The following is a 17,140-nucleotide window of genomic DNA, read 5'->3' as shown; positions in this document are numbered from 1 at the left end:
TCAGGGCATCAGACGTTTGGTGGCACTGTTGAAAATGCAATTTGTTAGTTGATAAGGCACTTTAGTGAATAATATCCAGTCAGTTGATTGAACATTACAGTTTAAAAGATGTTTTCACATACTTTGGGTCAGAGTTCTGTTTTGAGTATCTGATGTTCTTATTAAAAGAACCAGCTTTTGGAATTGAGTGCATGAATGTGGACATCTTTGCTAGGAAACATGCTACTGGTCTATTAATTCGAGCGCTTGATGAAAGAATGTGTCTTTGTATTCTAAAATTTAAAACACCATATGACAAGACAGCACCTGCCACCCCAAACCACAATGTCTCTCCATTATTAAACACCACTTGCTATGCTGCTGGAAGAAATTCAAGGATCAGAAAGCCCAGAAGAGAAGGTCTACGTTTTAGACATTTACTTACTGCTTCTGCTTGGAACAACATTACGTCTACAGCAAAAGCAATCACACAGGGAATAAAAGATCTCACTTTCTGAAAACACACACCTTTCCCCTCAAATGTGGTAATGTTAATGTTTATTTTCTCCAGGCATCGACATCATAAATCTGCCTCGTCTAAGCCTTGTATTCCAGTATTACAAATACAAGTTGTTCACAAACAGACATCCGTGAAAGTCAGCAAAGCATGACTTAGAAGCTCATACATTTCCAGTACCTTCAACAGAGTTGGTTATGACCGCATAGTTAGGGTCACTTCCAGAGAAAACTGTCTCAGGGTCCCAATCGGAATCCCTCTTTCTAGCCTGAGAGAGGAAAAGTGTGTGCTGGTCATCACAAAAGGAGGCTGGATGAGAAAGATTGAAAAAACACCGCTCAAGTCGCCACTGATTGGTGGCGGACTCTTACCATATGGGAACAGAAAGGACACAGCACACAAACTATGTGGGCTTCAGGGGTAGCCTAGAGAACCCCCAAACTTGTAGAATGTCCTGTAAGGAAGCAGATGCAACCTTGCTGTGAATTTACCTTTCACCCCAACATCAACAGTCAGCTTTGATGAACTCAGCCAACGGAACATGCGTGTCTTAGCTGCACCCAGGAAAGCAGGCAGTGGACTCAGGTGGCCTGCAATGATTTAAGTAACATTTACCCAGGGATATTCATCTTTTTGGTGAAAACTAAGAATCTTTGCTTTTTTTTCTATGCAAGATACTGTTGGGGGTAAAGAAATTATATAAAGTTTTCTCTTCCTACTTTGTGTACAGTTAAGGCTGGATGGAATGGGGAGGAGGTTGAAGGGAAACAGGTAAGCAGAGAACAAATAGGTCAACTTTGCTTCTCGCCACCTCTTCATTATTAATTCCACTACAGATGCTCTTTCCCTTCTCTCTGCTCCACAGACAGCCAGCACCATGAGCCAATGCTGCCCCCTCACCGCCTCCTGCTCCCAAGGCCAACCAAGTGGATAAACCCAGGGAAACAGAAGGAAGATCTTTTAGGACAAGCTGTGTTCACTGTTTAGAAATAGCATTGAAATATGCAAATTGTGTTCTCAAGGAATAGAAGCAGAAATGGAAAGGTTCATTGTTTAAGTATTGCCCCGTAGCTAATCATAGTACTAAATATTTGGTATTGTTTCATCCTCTGAGCTTTGTCATATAGTTGTTCTCCTGTCTGCTCTTACTGGTCTTGGGTCAAAATACACCAAAACATGCAAGGGCATCACCAGGCTTAGGCTTGAGTTCCTGTCCTTGCCTCAGACCTGTTTTGTAACATTTAACATATTGATAACCTGCTTAGTGCTTGTGTCTTGATCTCAAAGTGGAATTAACAGACCCACTCTTTAACCTTTCTCCAAGAATGTGGTAAGCCTCCATGTTTTTCTTTTAGGCTATTCCATAAAACAAACTGAAGAGAATTTTTTTTTTCCTATGGTAAGAATAGAAAACATTTTGGATGAGATCAGAGTGGCGCCATATTTGAGGCCTGTTTGCAGATAGACTGTGGAAAAGTGAGGTGAGAGGCTTAAAATCTGATGAACCTGAAGAGTGAGCTAAGGGAGGCTGATTTTGAGAAAAAGAACTAAACAGTCCAGAAACATCCAAATTTAGAATGATTATCTAGACACATTTAAACTATCTATTATTGGTTAATAGGGCGGGAAAGAGAAGTAATCTAATTGAATAGTCTAAGAACCTCCCCTTTCAAGTATTAAGAGTCAATCCTCCCTGGTGATGGGCACAGTTATACCCCAAGATTCTGGGCTGGGCATAGCACCTGCAGACTGGCGCTCTGACCGAGTGTTTTTATCCTATGTTTCTGTTCCCTCACAGAGCTCTCAACATGGAGGCTCCTCTACTTCCCTGGCATCCACCAAAGTCTGCAGCTCAATGGACGAGAACGATGGGCCTGGAGAAGGTGGTGAGCTTGGGACTTGGTGTCTGAGGAGAAGGGTTTCAGGGACAGAGGATGGGTTGGCTGAATTTACCTCAGGAAACTGTAACTTCTCAAGGATTATGAAGTAGAAGCCTAAAGCAACTCAGAGGGATAGGATTGCATATGGTTTCCCCCAGGGATCCTATCTACTCTGTGGGAACAGGAAGAAGGAATTATTTTACATCCTTGGAGGCCATAAGTATTCTAAGAAGGCCAGATATTGCCTACTTTGAAAACAAAAGGAAGTAATTGCTGCCTTTGTTTTCCCAAATTCTGTTCATTTTCAGTATATTAAAGATAATTTACTCTCTTGATTGACTGTTGTAGCCCTACAGATGTGCTCTAACTAAAGTGAGCTCAATACGTGAAAATATGGCTTTACAAAAAGAATTACTTGATTGCAATTGCAAAAATATTCTTTGTACCTTAAGCTAGTTCATTTTAGAATTTCTCTGTGATGTGGTCAAATGATTTAGATTCTGGAATGGACTTTTCTACTAACTCACTGGATTGTTTTGGTTTTATTTATTTATTTGGGAGGGGGTTTGAGGGGAAGAGGAAGAAAGAGAATCTTAAGCAGGCTTCTCCCCCAGAACGGAGCCTGACACAGGGTTCGATCTCAGGACCCTGAGATCATGACCTGAGCTGAAATCAAGAGTCAGATGCTTAACTGACTAAACCACCCAGACACCCCTCCCTGGACTGTTTTGGATAAGCCTCTTCAGCATTCTACATCTTAGTTCCTCTTCTATAAAATTGTATAAGATTGGAATATATGCCTGTTTCCTCTATGGGGGTCATTTTCAGACTCAAATCAGTTATGAGAAAGTATTTAGAAAAGTGTAAGACTTATAAGATCAAAGCACTGTTAAAGAATCAGCATCCCTTATTTGTTTGAAATGATATGATTTGATTTTCCAAAAAAAAGTACCTTTTATTATGTCAAGTGAGATAAGTGATTTGCACATGAATTATTTCCTGATTACCGTGCCCTATCAGGTTTTTTTTTTTTTTTTTTTTTTTTGGTATTTCCAAGTAGTATGAAATTCAACCACCTGCAAGAGTCTCTCTTGTTCCTCTGTGTTGTATTTACCTAATGAAATGAAATGGTCCTTGGCTAAGATTTTGGCACAGCCTTCTTAGCCAAAAGCCTAAAGGATACATTTTATCAATAGGAAAAAAAAAAAAAAAAATCCCAAGCCATGTGCTCCAAGCAGTTATGCTCCCGGTAGAAGGAAGCATGAAGAACCACCTTTCTTTTCCCATCTGGAGTCAGCCTTGCTTCTGACAGCCAAGGATGGTTATTTTTATTATCCATGTAGTAAAGAGCCTTAAGACCGTGTCATCTGAGAGATGTTTTACAAATATGGGTGCTTTGCAGTGAATTTGAAACTTCTCCAACGTTCTCCTCTAATTCCCATGGAGTAGACAAAAATCCCCAGGCTGAGTCTTTCAAACAGAGGCAAAATTATTAGCTTCTTGGGGTGTGAGATGGTGGGGATTAGGGAGGGGGTGTTAATTGGCTGCAGCTCTCATGCTTTATTCTGGAGACCACTGTGATAGCTTCTAGTGGGTAAAGACTAAAACGCCACCTATGAAGAGGTAAGGAGACTACCTAGATCCCGAGGCTAAAAGTAGCAGCAGCAAATGTCCCACATTTGTACAACCCTTTCCAGAAATTCCATCCACCTTAGAATCCAGGGTGGTACAGATCACAGAACCAGCATAAGGGTCCTAAAGCAGATGTGTGATAATTGTGAGTTTCCATGTGTCATTCCCTAGTGTTGCAGGCTAATGGAGAAGACAGAAACCTAGGCACCACCTAAGGTTTTAATTTTATTTTGAGAAGAAATGTTTAGTCTCAGTTTATGATGAAAGGCCAGAATAGGAGCACATTTAGAAAGCACACTAGGTTTCCATCACATTTTGTATTCAGGTTGCCTGAGGGAGCGCTAGGATTTATAACTTTAAAGCATGTAAATTTTAGAGCCCAGCTATAAAAGGCTTTTTACACCCCGAAGATGTTAAAGGTTATCCAGTATATTTATGTGACCTAAGTGTGGCTTATTTAGTTTTATGGCCTTAGATATTTAAAGCATTATTAGGCATTTGTAAAATATTTCAAAATGCATTTTAAGGAGGAAAATGTGTTGTGTTAGTGGCACTAACATAATTGAAACTACAAAACTGTTCTGTTCACAGACATAATAAATATTGCAATTTTAACTCAACATCTGCTGTGCAGGTTGCTGGTGAGAACATTTGTCTAAAATCTGCTCATTGATACTGGGGAGTTGGGGGTGGGGGGCAATCAGGGCTTGGTTCATAAGGAATTTTACGGAGATCTCCATTTCAGGATGCAGGAAAGCTAAGTGTCCAAACAGCAGGCAGGCTTCATGCTTGTACCATGTCAGGCAGAGTCCCCCATGAGCTCCATTTTTCCTCCTGAGCCATACCCAGGAAGGTCATTTCTCTATAGACAGTGGGTAGTCCATAAACACTACAGATCAAATTGGCATGAAACACAGAGCGAAATTTCCTCCTCGGAGTCCCCACGGCCACAGAAAGTGTTGGTTGCCTTCCCATCGGTTTAAGTGGACTCCATAAGTCTTAGGTTTCCTTTCAGTTTATCATTCGTCTTGGTAAAAACTGTTGAGTATACAATGTCTGCGGAGGGAGGGGAGGCAGGGCTTGTCTCACTGTATGGAACATAACATATCGATTCTGAATCAGTTCCAGTCTATTCGATGATCCTTCTAAATGTCTCTCTGGTGCGACATCTGTGTTCCCTTTTCTACCAATAAAAATGTACTAATGATTCTTTCAGAAGTGTCGGAGGAAGGCTTCCAGATTCCAGCCACAATAACAGAACGATATAAAGTCGGAAGGACAATAGGGGATGGAAATTTTGCTGTTGTCAAGGAATGTGTAGAAAGGTGAGAAGGATATCGTTTGCATCGCACTTTAAAGGAAACATTTGGCATTATGTTTTCCAAGATTGTGTCTTTATTTGCCGTCTGTGGTACATATGGAATAGGTTAAGGTCTCAACTCCAGATGTAAAAAAAAAAAGAAAAGAAAAGAAAAAAATTTAAAGAAAGAAAAGCCCATCTCACAACAGATTTGAAAAATGTAGTGTTTCCTGGGACAATCTATAAATTAAGGACTTTGATTTTTCCTTTTTAATGTACTCAGCAAAACTTTGCCAGATCTTTCAGGTGAGCTCTTTTATTGTTTAAAAAAACACAAAACATATTGAACAGTTTTTTCCGATACTTTCCTGAGACATTTTGTAGAGGTCAGAACATTCTTGCATAGAGTGGATTTTAATGTACTATCATCAAATTAAATATAATAACCTTGAAAAGCTTTAAAGTGCATAGGTACTGATCTCAACAAAAACGGTGTTTAATACATTAAAATGTTTTCAGATGAATGAGCTTGGTACTCTTGGGGGCCAAAGGCAGGAGGTTTGGAGTAAAAGGTTTATCCCTGAGATCTAGATACCTAATCAAGGACAGTGACCGGTGGCTATTAAATGAAATGACAACTAATAAAATCATATGCCAGACTAAGGTGGCCTCAAAGCATCAGCCCAGTGTTGAATTTGGAACTCACTTCCTGAGCAGCTTCTTGCTCTACAGGGACCTGGTCAGCCCGCAGCTCCTGCTCAGAGCTGGTGAGCAGAGCGTTGAAAAGTCAGGTGAACCCACTTCATTCCTTGAGGAAGGTTTCACTGCTGGCCTCTGGGGACTGGTTTCCCCATCACGCTTCTCTGCCCCCAGGAGACTGGGTGCCCACTAGTCAGTGCTGAATGAGAATAATGCTCCTTCGCTCAGCTCTACCCTTCAGAGAGAATGCCTTGGACTAGAGGCTTTAGCTGCATAAGATCCAGAACTTGTTTTTCTCCAAGAGCTTTGATTTAGAAGCCCAGTTTCATGCCATGCTGGAGCTGGAAGTCTACACCGGGCCTCAAGCATCACCAGGATGCAGTGTCCACTGACTTGCTCCCCTACTCCCTCTGCCATTCTTAGGAAGATGTCTCCCTGACTGAGGTCACAGACCCCTTGGGAAGATACCCTTGGGCACTAAATTTCAAACTTGCTCCCCGCAGCATGGCAGCTGGGCTGAGATAGTCCCACCGGGACCAGCAAGCCACTGTAGCAGCCCGTCTTGGAGGGAAAGGCATGAGAAGAGGAGGGTGAAAAACCCCTTAGGAGTTACTGTGAGGCCACCTTTTCCCCTCGCTGCCCCTCAGTCATCCCCACTGCCACCAGTTTGATCATTTGTTGCATCTCTGCCAAATACGGAAAGTTCTCCGTTACTTTCCTAAGCCTCACACCTCCAAAAACAGAAATAACCACTATTTACTGAGCATCCACTATATACAAAACCCATATGATATTTCATGTAATTGTCATAATGATCCCGTAATACCAATATTGCCTCTGTTTTAAAGCAAAGAACGCCTTAAGAAGTTAAATGCCCAGAGTTGCTCAGTTAGTAAGTACTTAGGAAGGCCAGGGTCCAAAACCCACACTTTTGAGCACTCTGTTGTCGCCAACGAAGAGTCTCTCAGGAGAATGTAGCTTCGCTGATCGAGAGTCACGCACACTGCATTTGTGTCTGTACAAAAAAGATGGAAATTAAATCAGGAAAGCCACTGTTAAAGCAAAGGATGCAAGTGTGTGTGTGTTTATATAATTTTATATTTCATTTATACTTTTACAGATAGTAAGTCAACTCTTTTTAACTTTTTTCCCACTGTAGCAGAAAATCCCATTTTTAGCAGATTGCCATGCCCTTCCTATGTGGGGTGTCTGGTGATCTGCCAGCATGCGTCATCTGTTGAGACTGGTGTGGCAGCCATGTGCCGTCTCTCCCAGCTCGCACAGGGATCGCGAGGGCGGCTTAGCCCAAAAGTCACTGGTCTTCCCACAGTGAAAATGTCTCATGTCTCCATCCAGAATTAATGTCTTTCTTTCCAGTTTGAATTATGTTTATTTTGCATGAGTTTGCATCTTGGGTTTCATGGTATGAACCTCCCAAGTCTACACACCAGATTGCTCCACCAAGTTTTAGGATTCCGGAAGCTCCTGCCGAATGAGGACATATGGCATGTGACCTCTCTCCCTGGAGGCATCATGAGACATTCTTTTAATATTTTCCAGAGGTCCAAGAAAATATGCAAGCTAAGCATGTTGTTAATGGCCCATGTTGCTCGTGGGTACGTACCACCATATTTTTGAAGGATACGTGTGTCTTAACGACCAAATAAACATGTCCCTCCTCTGTTAAGAAGCCGCCGTCCCGGGGAAGGTCTTCCTACAACAAAGGATGCAATGGTAGTGTTGCGCAGGCTTTTTGTTCCATGGCCCCGTCCCAGCATATCCTCTGGTGGTGGCTGCTGGGTCCATTTCAATTTATGCCTCTTCCCCAGTAGCAATTCTCTAGTGGCCTCAGGAGCCCATAGGACATGTCAGAGGAAGTGGGTGAATGGAGACTTGCTCTATTCTGAAGCTGTTTTCTAGACTACTTGGGGCCCCAAAGAAAAAGAGAGCTGAAAAGCACTAGCGAGAGGTCAGAGCATGAGTAGAGAGCTCCCAAAGAAGGGCCCTTCGTCTTTGGCTTGCCTGGTTCTTCATGGACCATTAGCACACAAGCCAAGGGTCCCAGCGGCGCAGTTAGGAGCAGTGACAGTGTCTCCTGTGGTTCTTGGCCCCCCTCCACCTGCACTGCTTTTCATCATTGCATCTTTTAGCAATGTATGCAGCAGAATTGTATTAAAGTTCTACCTGTTACTGTTTCCCTTTCCCCTCCCTCCCCTATAAAAGTGAGGGTCTGCTCAAGGAAACCATTGGCTTAAGCAGTGAGTGTAGGTGGGCTCAAACCCATCCAAATATCCAAATGAGCTGAGACTTCAGGGCCACAAAACCGGGTTGCATCTACATAGAAAATCTCCAGAATTCTCAAAAACCTCCAAAACCTTGTACCTGTAATTTGAAGGCATTACCTTCTGAAGTGCGATTTGGAGGCTGAGTCAGGATGGAGCTGAGCTGGGTTTCAGCAAGCTGGCGGTGTTCTTCCTTTCCTTCCTGGGGATGCCCTGGTGCCGGGTTTGTGCTCAAATTCAAAATCAAACTCTACTCCAGAGATGTCTGAGGAGACAGTCTGGGAGCCCTCAGTTCTCTGCTCTCCACAATGACCTCCTTAGGAAGAGACTGAGATGGGCTTTATTATGAATGACTCTGTAGCAAACAAAAGGTGGTGTTTACTAACTCCCCTTTGTTGGGGGCTCCTAACTGCCATCATCCTCTGGCATCTCCACCACTCAGCCAACATGCTTGGAGCCCCTGCTAGTTAAGGCCTACCCTGGACTCATACGGGGCTACAGAGAGGGCCAAGACCCCAGTCCCTCTGCTTGAGAACCTAACCCATAATGGAAGCATTGCCGTGAAATTCATCGAATGCTATGATGGGAATGCCTGGGAAGCTGTTTTTCCTTTTCCACATAATTTTTTTAGTACCTTGAAAACCTAGCAAACCCCTCATAAAAGCAACAGCAAAAAGGACACTAGTCCCAGAACCCCAATCGATAAACATTCTGCTACCCACCTTCCCAGGGTGAGGGAGAAGGGTGCTGAGCATACTGGCCCTGGGCTGAGAATCACTAAGTTTAAACAGGAGAGCTTTCTCCAAACCAGTGTTGTTGTGTTTTGTTTTGTTTTCCCAGCACAAAACATTAAAAATTGGATTTAGTTCAAGTTTGTAAAATTTGGAAATTTCTGTCTTAATAGTTCAGGCTCTAACCTTGGTTCAAAGGTAATAGGAAGGGGACCTTACAAACTGAATTCCCATATAGGAGGGAAAGAAGCAAGCAAAGTTTGTCCCGCTGCTGCTGCCTTTGCCGCGCCATTCAAGCCTCTGTGATTCCACGAAGGGTCATTTCAGGAACAAAGAAGCAAATGGCCTATAGTTTGACCAAAAATCCCAGTGTCTAGTATTCTCACCACAATAAGCTGTAGACTCGGCGGGAACAAGGACCAGGTTTTGCTTACCTGTGTCTAAAATGCCCGGGTTTTTCTCACCTCTGTAGCCACCAAAGAACCATTGCTGAAAAATTACACGGGTACAGTGGTCCTTAGAGTTAGGGCATGCAAGAAGGCAAATACTTTAAGGTTTTATTTCATGCCAAGTGTTTTCATTTACCAACTTAAAGCAAGATATTAAACTTTCATTCTTAGGAATACATTTAGTACTAACACCTGTTTTCAGGCTTATTTTCTAGACTCAGCTGCGTTCCTATAAACATATACTTCCAATAATGAAGGCTTATATTATGACTTTATAGTCTGTCCTCAAGGAATCAAGAAAGAAAACTTGCAGTATTAATTTTGGTGGTCCTCTACAGGACTCACTGTCTGATTAAAATATGGGTCAGTCTAACTGAGTGATGGATCCTATTATTTAAGGTTCTGGGTTCAGAACCCATAAAGTCCCTTTTCCTAGTAAACCCTGAGGCCGCTGCTGCCCAGGCTTGCTTGCATTTTCCCTTCAGCCCGCGGCTCAGGACGTGACCTAGTTTGCCTGGTGTCCTGGGAGCCAAGGCACCCACTTGCTCCTTGGAGATTCTGCTCCTTACCCGTCTGGCTCACAGGGGGACTTGGCCTTCCCGGTCCCACGCCAGCCCTTTGCTTTGAGTTCGGTGACGTTACTTATTCCAGGGAAACAAGAGGATCAAGTGGCAACATGGGGAATGACAAAACTAAGAAAGCCCCTTCTCTTCTCATCAACACCGTCCCATCATCTGTCCCCTTCGTTGGGACCCGGAATAGAAGTGCCATCTTCACCCCAGCTCCGTGGTACTGCCTGGGATCGCTGGCTTTGATCACAGTAGTCATTCCAATAGTCTAGTATTCTTTTTTTTTTTTTAAGATTTTATTTATTTATTTGAGAGAGAGACAGTGAGAGAGAGCATGAGTGAGGAGAAGGTCAGAGGGAGAAACAGACTCCCCATGGAGCTGGGAGGCCGATGCGGGACTCGATCCCGGAACTCCGGGATCATGACCTGAGCCGAAGGCAGTCGTCCAACCAACTGAGCCACCCAGGCGTCCCTAGTCTAGTATTCTTGTCATCACCTGAAACATTTTAAACCAGATGGGAAAGGGATCATGGATTTGAATCTCAGGTTTGTTTTATTTGGGTTTTTCTTAGCGATGCGTGAAAAGCAGAACCCAGAAATTCTTCAGCGTTTCATTTTCCTCTTGATGAAGGGTTTTCAGATTTGCAAACAAACTCTTCAGAAGCCTCTTCAGAAGAGATGCTTAAAAGGACCCTGTATACCTTCTCTGATGGGAAGAATCCCCTTGCATGTGCCTGACTTCCCTCTCCCATCCATCCACACAGGGGCCTGGGAGTCTAGTGGGAGAAGTTTTAGCAAATGATGTGAATGGTGTCCAAAATGCCCTCAGGACACACTGCTAATACCTGCTCTCCTAATGTATGGGCAAATCACTCTTACTCTAAACACGTAACTAGGAAGTCTGCCCTTTGATTCTTCATACTGAAGATTTTAAAACCCTGTTTTAAACTTCCGTTCGTAATCAACCCCACTCCCACTGTGTTCATTTGGATCTCTGAAGTTGGCTTTTATCGATGGGTAAAAGGCTAAGCTGTTTTGGTTTCCCACCAGAAATGAAGTGGAAATGCTTGTCAAATAGTTGTTTCTTAGGATTATGAAGTACACGTCCCTTGACAGTAGAGCTGTCCTTTTTGGCACTGCAGGATCTTAGAAATGGTGGCACACGTTAGGAAGCGATTTAAAGGTAGCTGTATGACTAACACTCCCTCCCACACCCACCACAGAGGAAGGGCAGTGTTGGCTGGGCTGTATATGAACAGAGTCCTCAAGAACTCAAGAGTCCTGTTTTACTTTCTTTTTAAGACTTATTTATTTATTTGAGAGAGAGAGAGAGAGCATGCAGGTGGGATGAGCAGAGAAAGAGGGAGAGAGAGAAAAATCCTGAAGCAGACTCACTACTGAGCATGATGCCTGACATGAGGCTCCATCCCAGGACCCCGAGATCATGATCTGAGCCAAAATCAAGAGTCGGACGCTCGACTGACTGAGCAACCCAGGCGCCCCAGTAGTGGTCATTTTATTACAAGTATGGTAACATTAAACAGCTCAGGATGGGACACCTGGGTGGCTCAGTCCATTAAGCATCTGCCTTCAGCTCAGGTCATGATCCCAGGGTTCTGGGATCAAGTTCTGCATCGGGCTCCCAGTTCAGCAGGGAGTCTGGGTCTCCCTCTGCCCCTCCCCCTGCTCATGCTTGCTTTCTCTCTCTCTCTATGAAATAAATGAAATCTTAAAAAACAACAACAACAACAAAAAACCCCAGCTCAGGATGTTTCTATGCCAGCATAGGTGTTGTCCTTGCACTTGGTCAGCTCTTTAAGTTTTACAGATTTCTCTGAAAAAAGGGAAAGAGACTTTTACAAAATATACCAGTTTGATACAAGGTATGGGGGTAAGAAATAAGTCCTTAACAAAATGACTCAACAGATTTGAAATTAAGTTTGTTTTTCACAAATAACTTTCTCGTTGCAGGTCAACCGCTAGGGAATATGCTCTGAAAATCATCAAGAAAAGCAAATGTCGAGGCAAAGTATGTATAAGGCTTATTTTCATGAAAATACAGTGTTGCGGGGGTGGGAGGTAGAAACAGAGATCAGTTCCCAAATAAACATAAATTTACCCTAGGACTTGCGTTTTGGTGGAATACAATGTTACATATTTCATGGAATATAACTTTATAAATATTCTTGGAATAAAAGTTAGGAGGAATGATTGTAGGTTCTTTCTGTTCCTTATTGTTGGTTTGCTTGTTTTACTTTCTTAATTTACTTTTGTGATCTGAGTTTCATTCCGTCCTTCTCTATGCAGTTTTAGTTCTACTGATAGGTCGCAAGCATCCTCTGAGGAACTTCAACCACTTTTGGCAATTCTAGGCTGAGTATCAGAATCTCAGACGTACTCACTGTATTCTACCCAAACATAGCTCCTTTGATCCTGAGATAGCACAGCTGCGCTATTGGACTTAGCTCCTCACGTTGTGATGTGTATATTAATTAAGGTAACTTTTCACTTAAACAGGAGCATATGATCCAGAATGAGGTGTCTATTTTAAGAAGAGTGAAACATCCCAATATTGTTCTTCTGATCGAAGAGATGGATGTGCCCACGGAACTGTATCTTGTCATGGAGTTAGTAAAGGTGTGTATCTTGGAAAAAGAATAAACCCACACAAGGCACCATGCTTTCCTCTTTGATAGAGGGAGCTGTTTCCTTTATTTCCTTCCATTGAAGTTTAGTCTCTCCTTTCTGTGTATTGGCCTAATGGTTAAGAGTATGAACACCAGAATGAGACTGCAAGCATTCCAGTCCCAGCCTAGACCACTGTAGCTTTCTGACCTTGGGTATACCTCTCTGTACCTTAGTTTCCTCCAATGTAAAATGAGATGAGTAATAGTACCTACCAGGAGTGTTATGGTGAAGATAAGATAGGAGGGATGATTTCCACCATGTACTTTTTTTTTTTTATGTGCATTTTTTTTTTCCATTTTATTTATTTTTTCAGCGTAACAGTATTCATTCTTTTTGCACAACACCCAGTGCTCCATGCAAAACGTGCCCTCCCCATTACCCACCACCTGTTCCCCCAACCTCCCACCCCTGACCCTTCAAAACCCTCAGGTTGTTTTTCAGAGTCCATAGTCTCTTATGGTTCGCCTCCCCTCCCCAATGTCCATAGCCCGCTCCCCCTCTCCCAATCCCACCTCCCCCCAGCAACCCCCAGTTTGTTTTGTGAGATTAAGAGTCATTTATGGTTTGTCTCCCTCCCAATCCCATCTTGTTTCATTTATTCTTCTCCTATCCCCCTACCCCCCCATGTTGCTTCTCCATGTCCTCATATCAGGGAGATCATATGATAGTTGTCTTTCTCCGATTGACTTATTTCACTAAGCATGATACGCTCTAGTTCCATCCACGTCGTCGCAAATGGCAAGATTTCATTTCTTTTGATGGCTGCATAGTATTCCATTGTGTATATATACCACATCTTCTTTATCCATTCATCTGTTGATGGACATCTAGGTTCTTTCCATAGTCTGGCTATTGTAGACATTGCTGCTATAAACATTCGGGTACACGTGCCCCTTCGGATCACTATGTTTGTATCTTTAGGGTAAATACCCAGTAGTGCAATTGCTGGGTCATAGGGTAGTTCTATTTTCAACATTTTGAGGAACCTCCATGCTGTTTTCCAGAGTGGTTGCACCAGCTTGCATTCCCACCAACAGTGGAGGAGGGTTCCCCTTTCTCCACATCCTCTCCACCATCTGTCATTTCCTGACTTGTTAATTTTAGCCATTCTGACTGGTGTGAGGTGATATCTCATTGTGGTTTTGATTTGTATTTCCCTGATGCCGAGTGACGTGGAGCACTTTTTCATGTGTCTGTTGGCCATCTGGATGTCTTCTTTGCAGAAATGTCTGTTCATGTCCTCTGCCCATTTCTTGATTGGATTGTTTGTTCTTTGGGTGTTGAGTTTGCTAAGTTCCTTATAGATTTTGGATACTAGCCCTTTATCTGATATGTCGTTTGCAAATATCTTCTCCCATTCTGTCAGCTGTCTTTTGGTTTTGTTAACTGTTTCCTTTGCTGTGCAAAAGCTTTTGATCTTGATGAAATCCCAATAGTTCATTTTTGCCCTTGCTTCCCTTGCCTTTGCCGTTGTTCCTAGGAAGATGTTGCTGCGGCTGAGGTCGAAGAGGTTGCTGCCTGCATTCTCCTCAAGGATTTTGATGGATTCCTTTCTCACATTGAGGTCCTTCATCCATTTGGAGTCTATTTTCGTGTGTGGTGTAAGGAAGTGGTTCAATTTCATTTTTCTGCATGTGGCTGTCCAATTTTCCCAGCACCATTTATTGAAGAGGCTGTCTTTTTTCCATTGGACATTCTTTCCTGCTTTGTCGAAGATGAGTTGGCCATAGAGTTGAGGGTCGATTTCTGGGCTCTCTATTCTGTTCCACTGATCTATGTGTCTGTTTTTGTGCCAGTACCATGCTGTCTTGATGATGACAGCTTTGTAATAGAGCTTGAAGTCCGGAATTGTGATGCCACCAACTTTGGCTTTGTTCTTCAATATTCCTTTGGCTATTCGAGGTCTTTTCTGGTTCCATATAAATTTTAGGATTATTTGTTCCATTTCTTTGAAAAAAATGGATGGTATTTTGATAGGGATTGCATTAAATGTGTAGATTGCTTTAGGTAGCATAGACATTTTCACAATATTTATTCTTCCAATCCAGGAGCATGGAACATTTTTCCATTTTTTTGTGTCTTCCTCAATTTCTTTCATGAGTACTTTATAATTTTCTGTGTATAGATTCTTAGTCTCTTTGGTTAGGTTTATTCCTAGGTATCTTATAGTTTTGGGTACAATTGTGAATGGGATTGACTCCTTAATTTCTCTTTCTTCAGTCTTGTTGTTGGTGTACAGAAATGCAACTGATTTCTGTGCATTGATTTTATATCCTGACACTTTACTGAATTCCTGGACAAGTTCTAGCAGTTTTGGAGTGGAGTCTTTTGGGTTTTCCACATATAGTATCATATCATCTGCGAAGAGTGATAGTTTGACTTCTTCTTTACCAATTTGGATGCCTTTAATTTCTTTTTGTTGTCTGATTGCTGAGGCTAGGACTTCTAATACTATGTTGAATAGCAGTGGTGATAATGGACGTCCCTGCCGTGTTCCTGACCTTAATGGAAAAGCTTTCAGTTTTTCTCCATTGAGAATGATATTTGCGGTGGGTTTTTCATAGATGGCTTTGATAATATTGAGGTATGTGCCCTCTATCCCTACACTTTGAAGAGTTTTGATCAGGAAGGGATGCTGTACTTTGTCAAATGCTTTTTCAGCATCTATTGAGAGTATCATATGGTTCTTGTTCTTTCTTTTATTAATGTGTTCTATCACATTGATTGATTTGCGGATGTTGAACCAACCCTGCAGCCCTGGAATAAATCCCACTTGATCGTGGTGAATAATCCTTTTAATGTACTGTTGAATCCTATTGGCTAGTATTTTGGCGAGAATTTTTGCGTCTGTGTTCATCAAGGATATTGGTCTGTAGTTCTCTTTTTTGGTGGGATCCTTGTCTGGTTTTGGGATCAAGGTGATGCTGGCCTCGTAGAATGAGTTTGGAAGTTTTCCTTCCATTTCTATTTTTTGGAACAGTTTCAGGAGAATAGGAATGAGTTCTTCTTTAAATGTTTGGTAGAATTCCCCTGGGAAGCCATCTGGCCCTGGGCTTTTGTTTGTTTGGAGATTTTTGATGACTGTTTCAATCTCCTTACTGGTTATGGGCCTGTTCAGGTTTTCTATTTCTTCCTGGTTCAGTTGTGGTAGTTTATATGTCTCTAGGAATGCATCCATTTCTTCCAGATTGTCCAATTTGTTGGCGTAGAGTTGCTCATAGTATGTTCTTATAATTGTCTGTATTTCTTTGGTGTTAGTTGTGATCTCTCCTCTTTCATTCATGATTTTATTGATTTGGGTCCTTTCTCTTTTCTTTTTGATGAGTCTGGCCAGGGGTTTATCAATCCTATTGATTCTTTCAAAGAACCAGCTCCTAGTTTCATTGATTTTTTCTATTGTTTTTTTGGTTTCTATTTCATTGATTTCTGCTCTGATCTTTATGATTTCTCTTCTCCTGCTGGGTTTAGGGTTTCTTTCTTGTTCTTTCTCCAGCTCCTTTACGCGTAGGGTTAGGTTGTGTACTTGAGACCTTTCTTGTTTCTTGAGAAAGGCTTGTACCGCTATATATTTTCCTCTCAGGACTGCCTTTGCTGTGTCCCACAGATTTTGAACTGTTGTGTTTTCATTATCATTTGTTTCCATGAATTTTTTCAATTCTTCTTTAATTTCCTGGTTAGCCCATTCATTCTTTAGAAGGATGCTGTTTAGTCTCCATGTATTTGGGTTCTTTCCAGCTTTCGTCTTGTGATTGAGTTCTAGCATCAGAGCATTGTGGTCTGAAAATATGCAGGGAATAATCCTAATCTTTTGATACCGGTTGAGACCTGATTTGTGACCCAGGATGTGATCTATTCTGGAGAAGGTTCCATGTGCACTAGAGAAGAATGTGTATTCTGTTGCTTTGGGATGAAATGTTCTGAATATATCTGTGATGTCCATCTGGTCCAGTGTGTCATTTAAGGCCTTTATTTCCTTGTTGATCTTTTGCTTGGATGATCTGTCCATTTCAGTGAGGGGAGTGTTAAAGTCCCCTACTATTATTGTATTATTATTGATGTGTTTCTTTGATTTTGTTATTAATTGGTTGATATAGTTGGCTGCTCCCACGTTAGGGGCATAGATATTTAAAATTGTTAGATCTTCTTGTTGGACAGACCCTTTGAGTAGGATATAGTGTCCTTCCTCATCTCTTATTATAGTCTTTGGCTTAAAATCTAATTGATCTGATATAAGGATTGCCACCCCAGCTTTCTTCTGATGCCCATTAGCATGATAAATGGTTTTCCACCCCCTCACTTTAAATCTGGAGGTGTCTTCGCGTCTAAAATGAGTTTCTTGTAGGCAACATACTGATGGGTTTTGTTTTTTTATCCATTCTGATACCCTGTGTCTTTTGATTGGGGCATTTAGCCC

At 42.1% G+C, this 17,140-nt stretch overlaps 1 protein-coding gene across 4 annotated transcripts in view; it reads left to right on the top strand.

Moving 5' to 3' along the window:
- Positions 1 to 17,140, top strand: part of DCLK1 (doublecortin like kinase 1) — a 359,451-nt gene that overhangs the window by 285,118 nt on the left and 57,193 nt on the right. For 2 of the 4 annotated variants that reach the window (XM_045978157.1, XM_045978159.1), the window contains exons 7-10: positions 2,295 to 2,379; positions 5,225 to 5,333; positions 12,010 to 12,067; positions 12,556 to 12,675. In XM_045978157.1, coding sequence (XP_045834113.1) covers positions 2,295 to 2,379; positions 5,225 to 5,333; positions 12,010 to 12,067; positions 12,556 to 12,675 — 372 coding nt within the window. Of the gene's footprint in view, positions 1 to 2,294; positions 2,383 to 5,224; positions 5,334 to 12,009; positions 12,068 to 12,555; positions 12,676 to 17,140 lie in introns of all 4 variants that reach the window. The other 2 variants (XM_045978156.1, XM_045978158.1) reach the window with 1 other exon arrangement.

This window comes from Meles meles, chromosome 14 (genome assembly GCF_922984935.1).
Source record: "Meles meles chromosome 14, mMelMel3.1 paternal haplotype, whole genome shotgun sequence".
NCBI classification, from domain to species: domain Eukaryota; kingdom Metazoa; phylum Chordata; class Mammalia; order Carnivora; family Mustelidae; genus Meles; species Meles meles.
The sequence above is the reverse complement of the archived record's forward strand: the minus strand, read 5'-3'. Positions and strand labels throughout refer to the sequence as shown.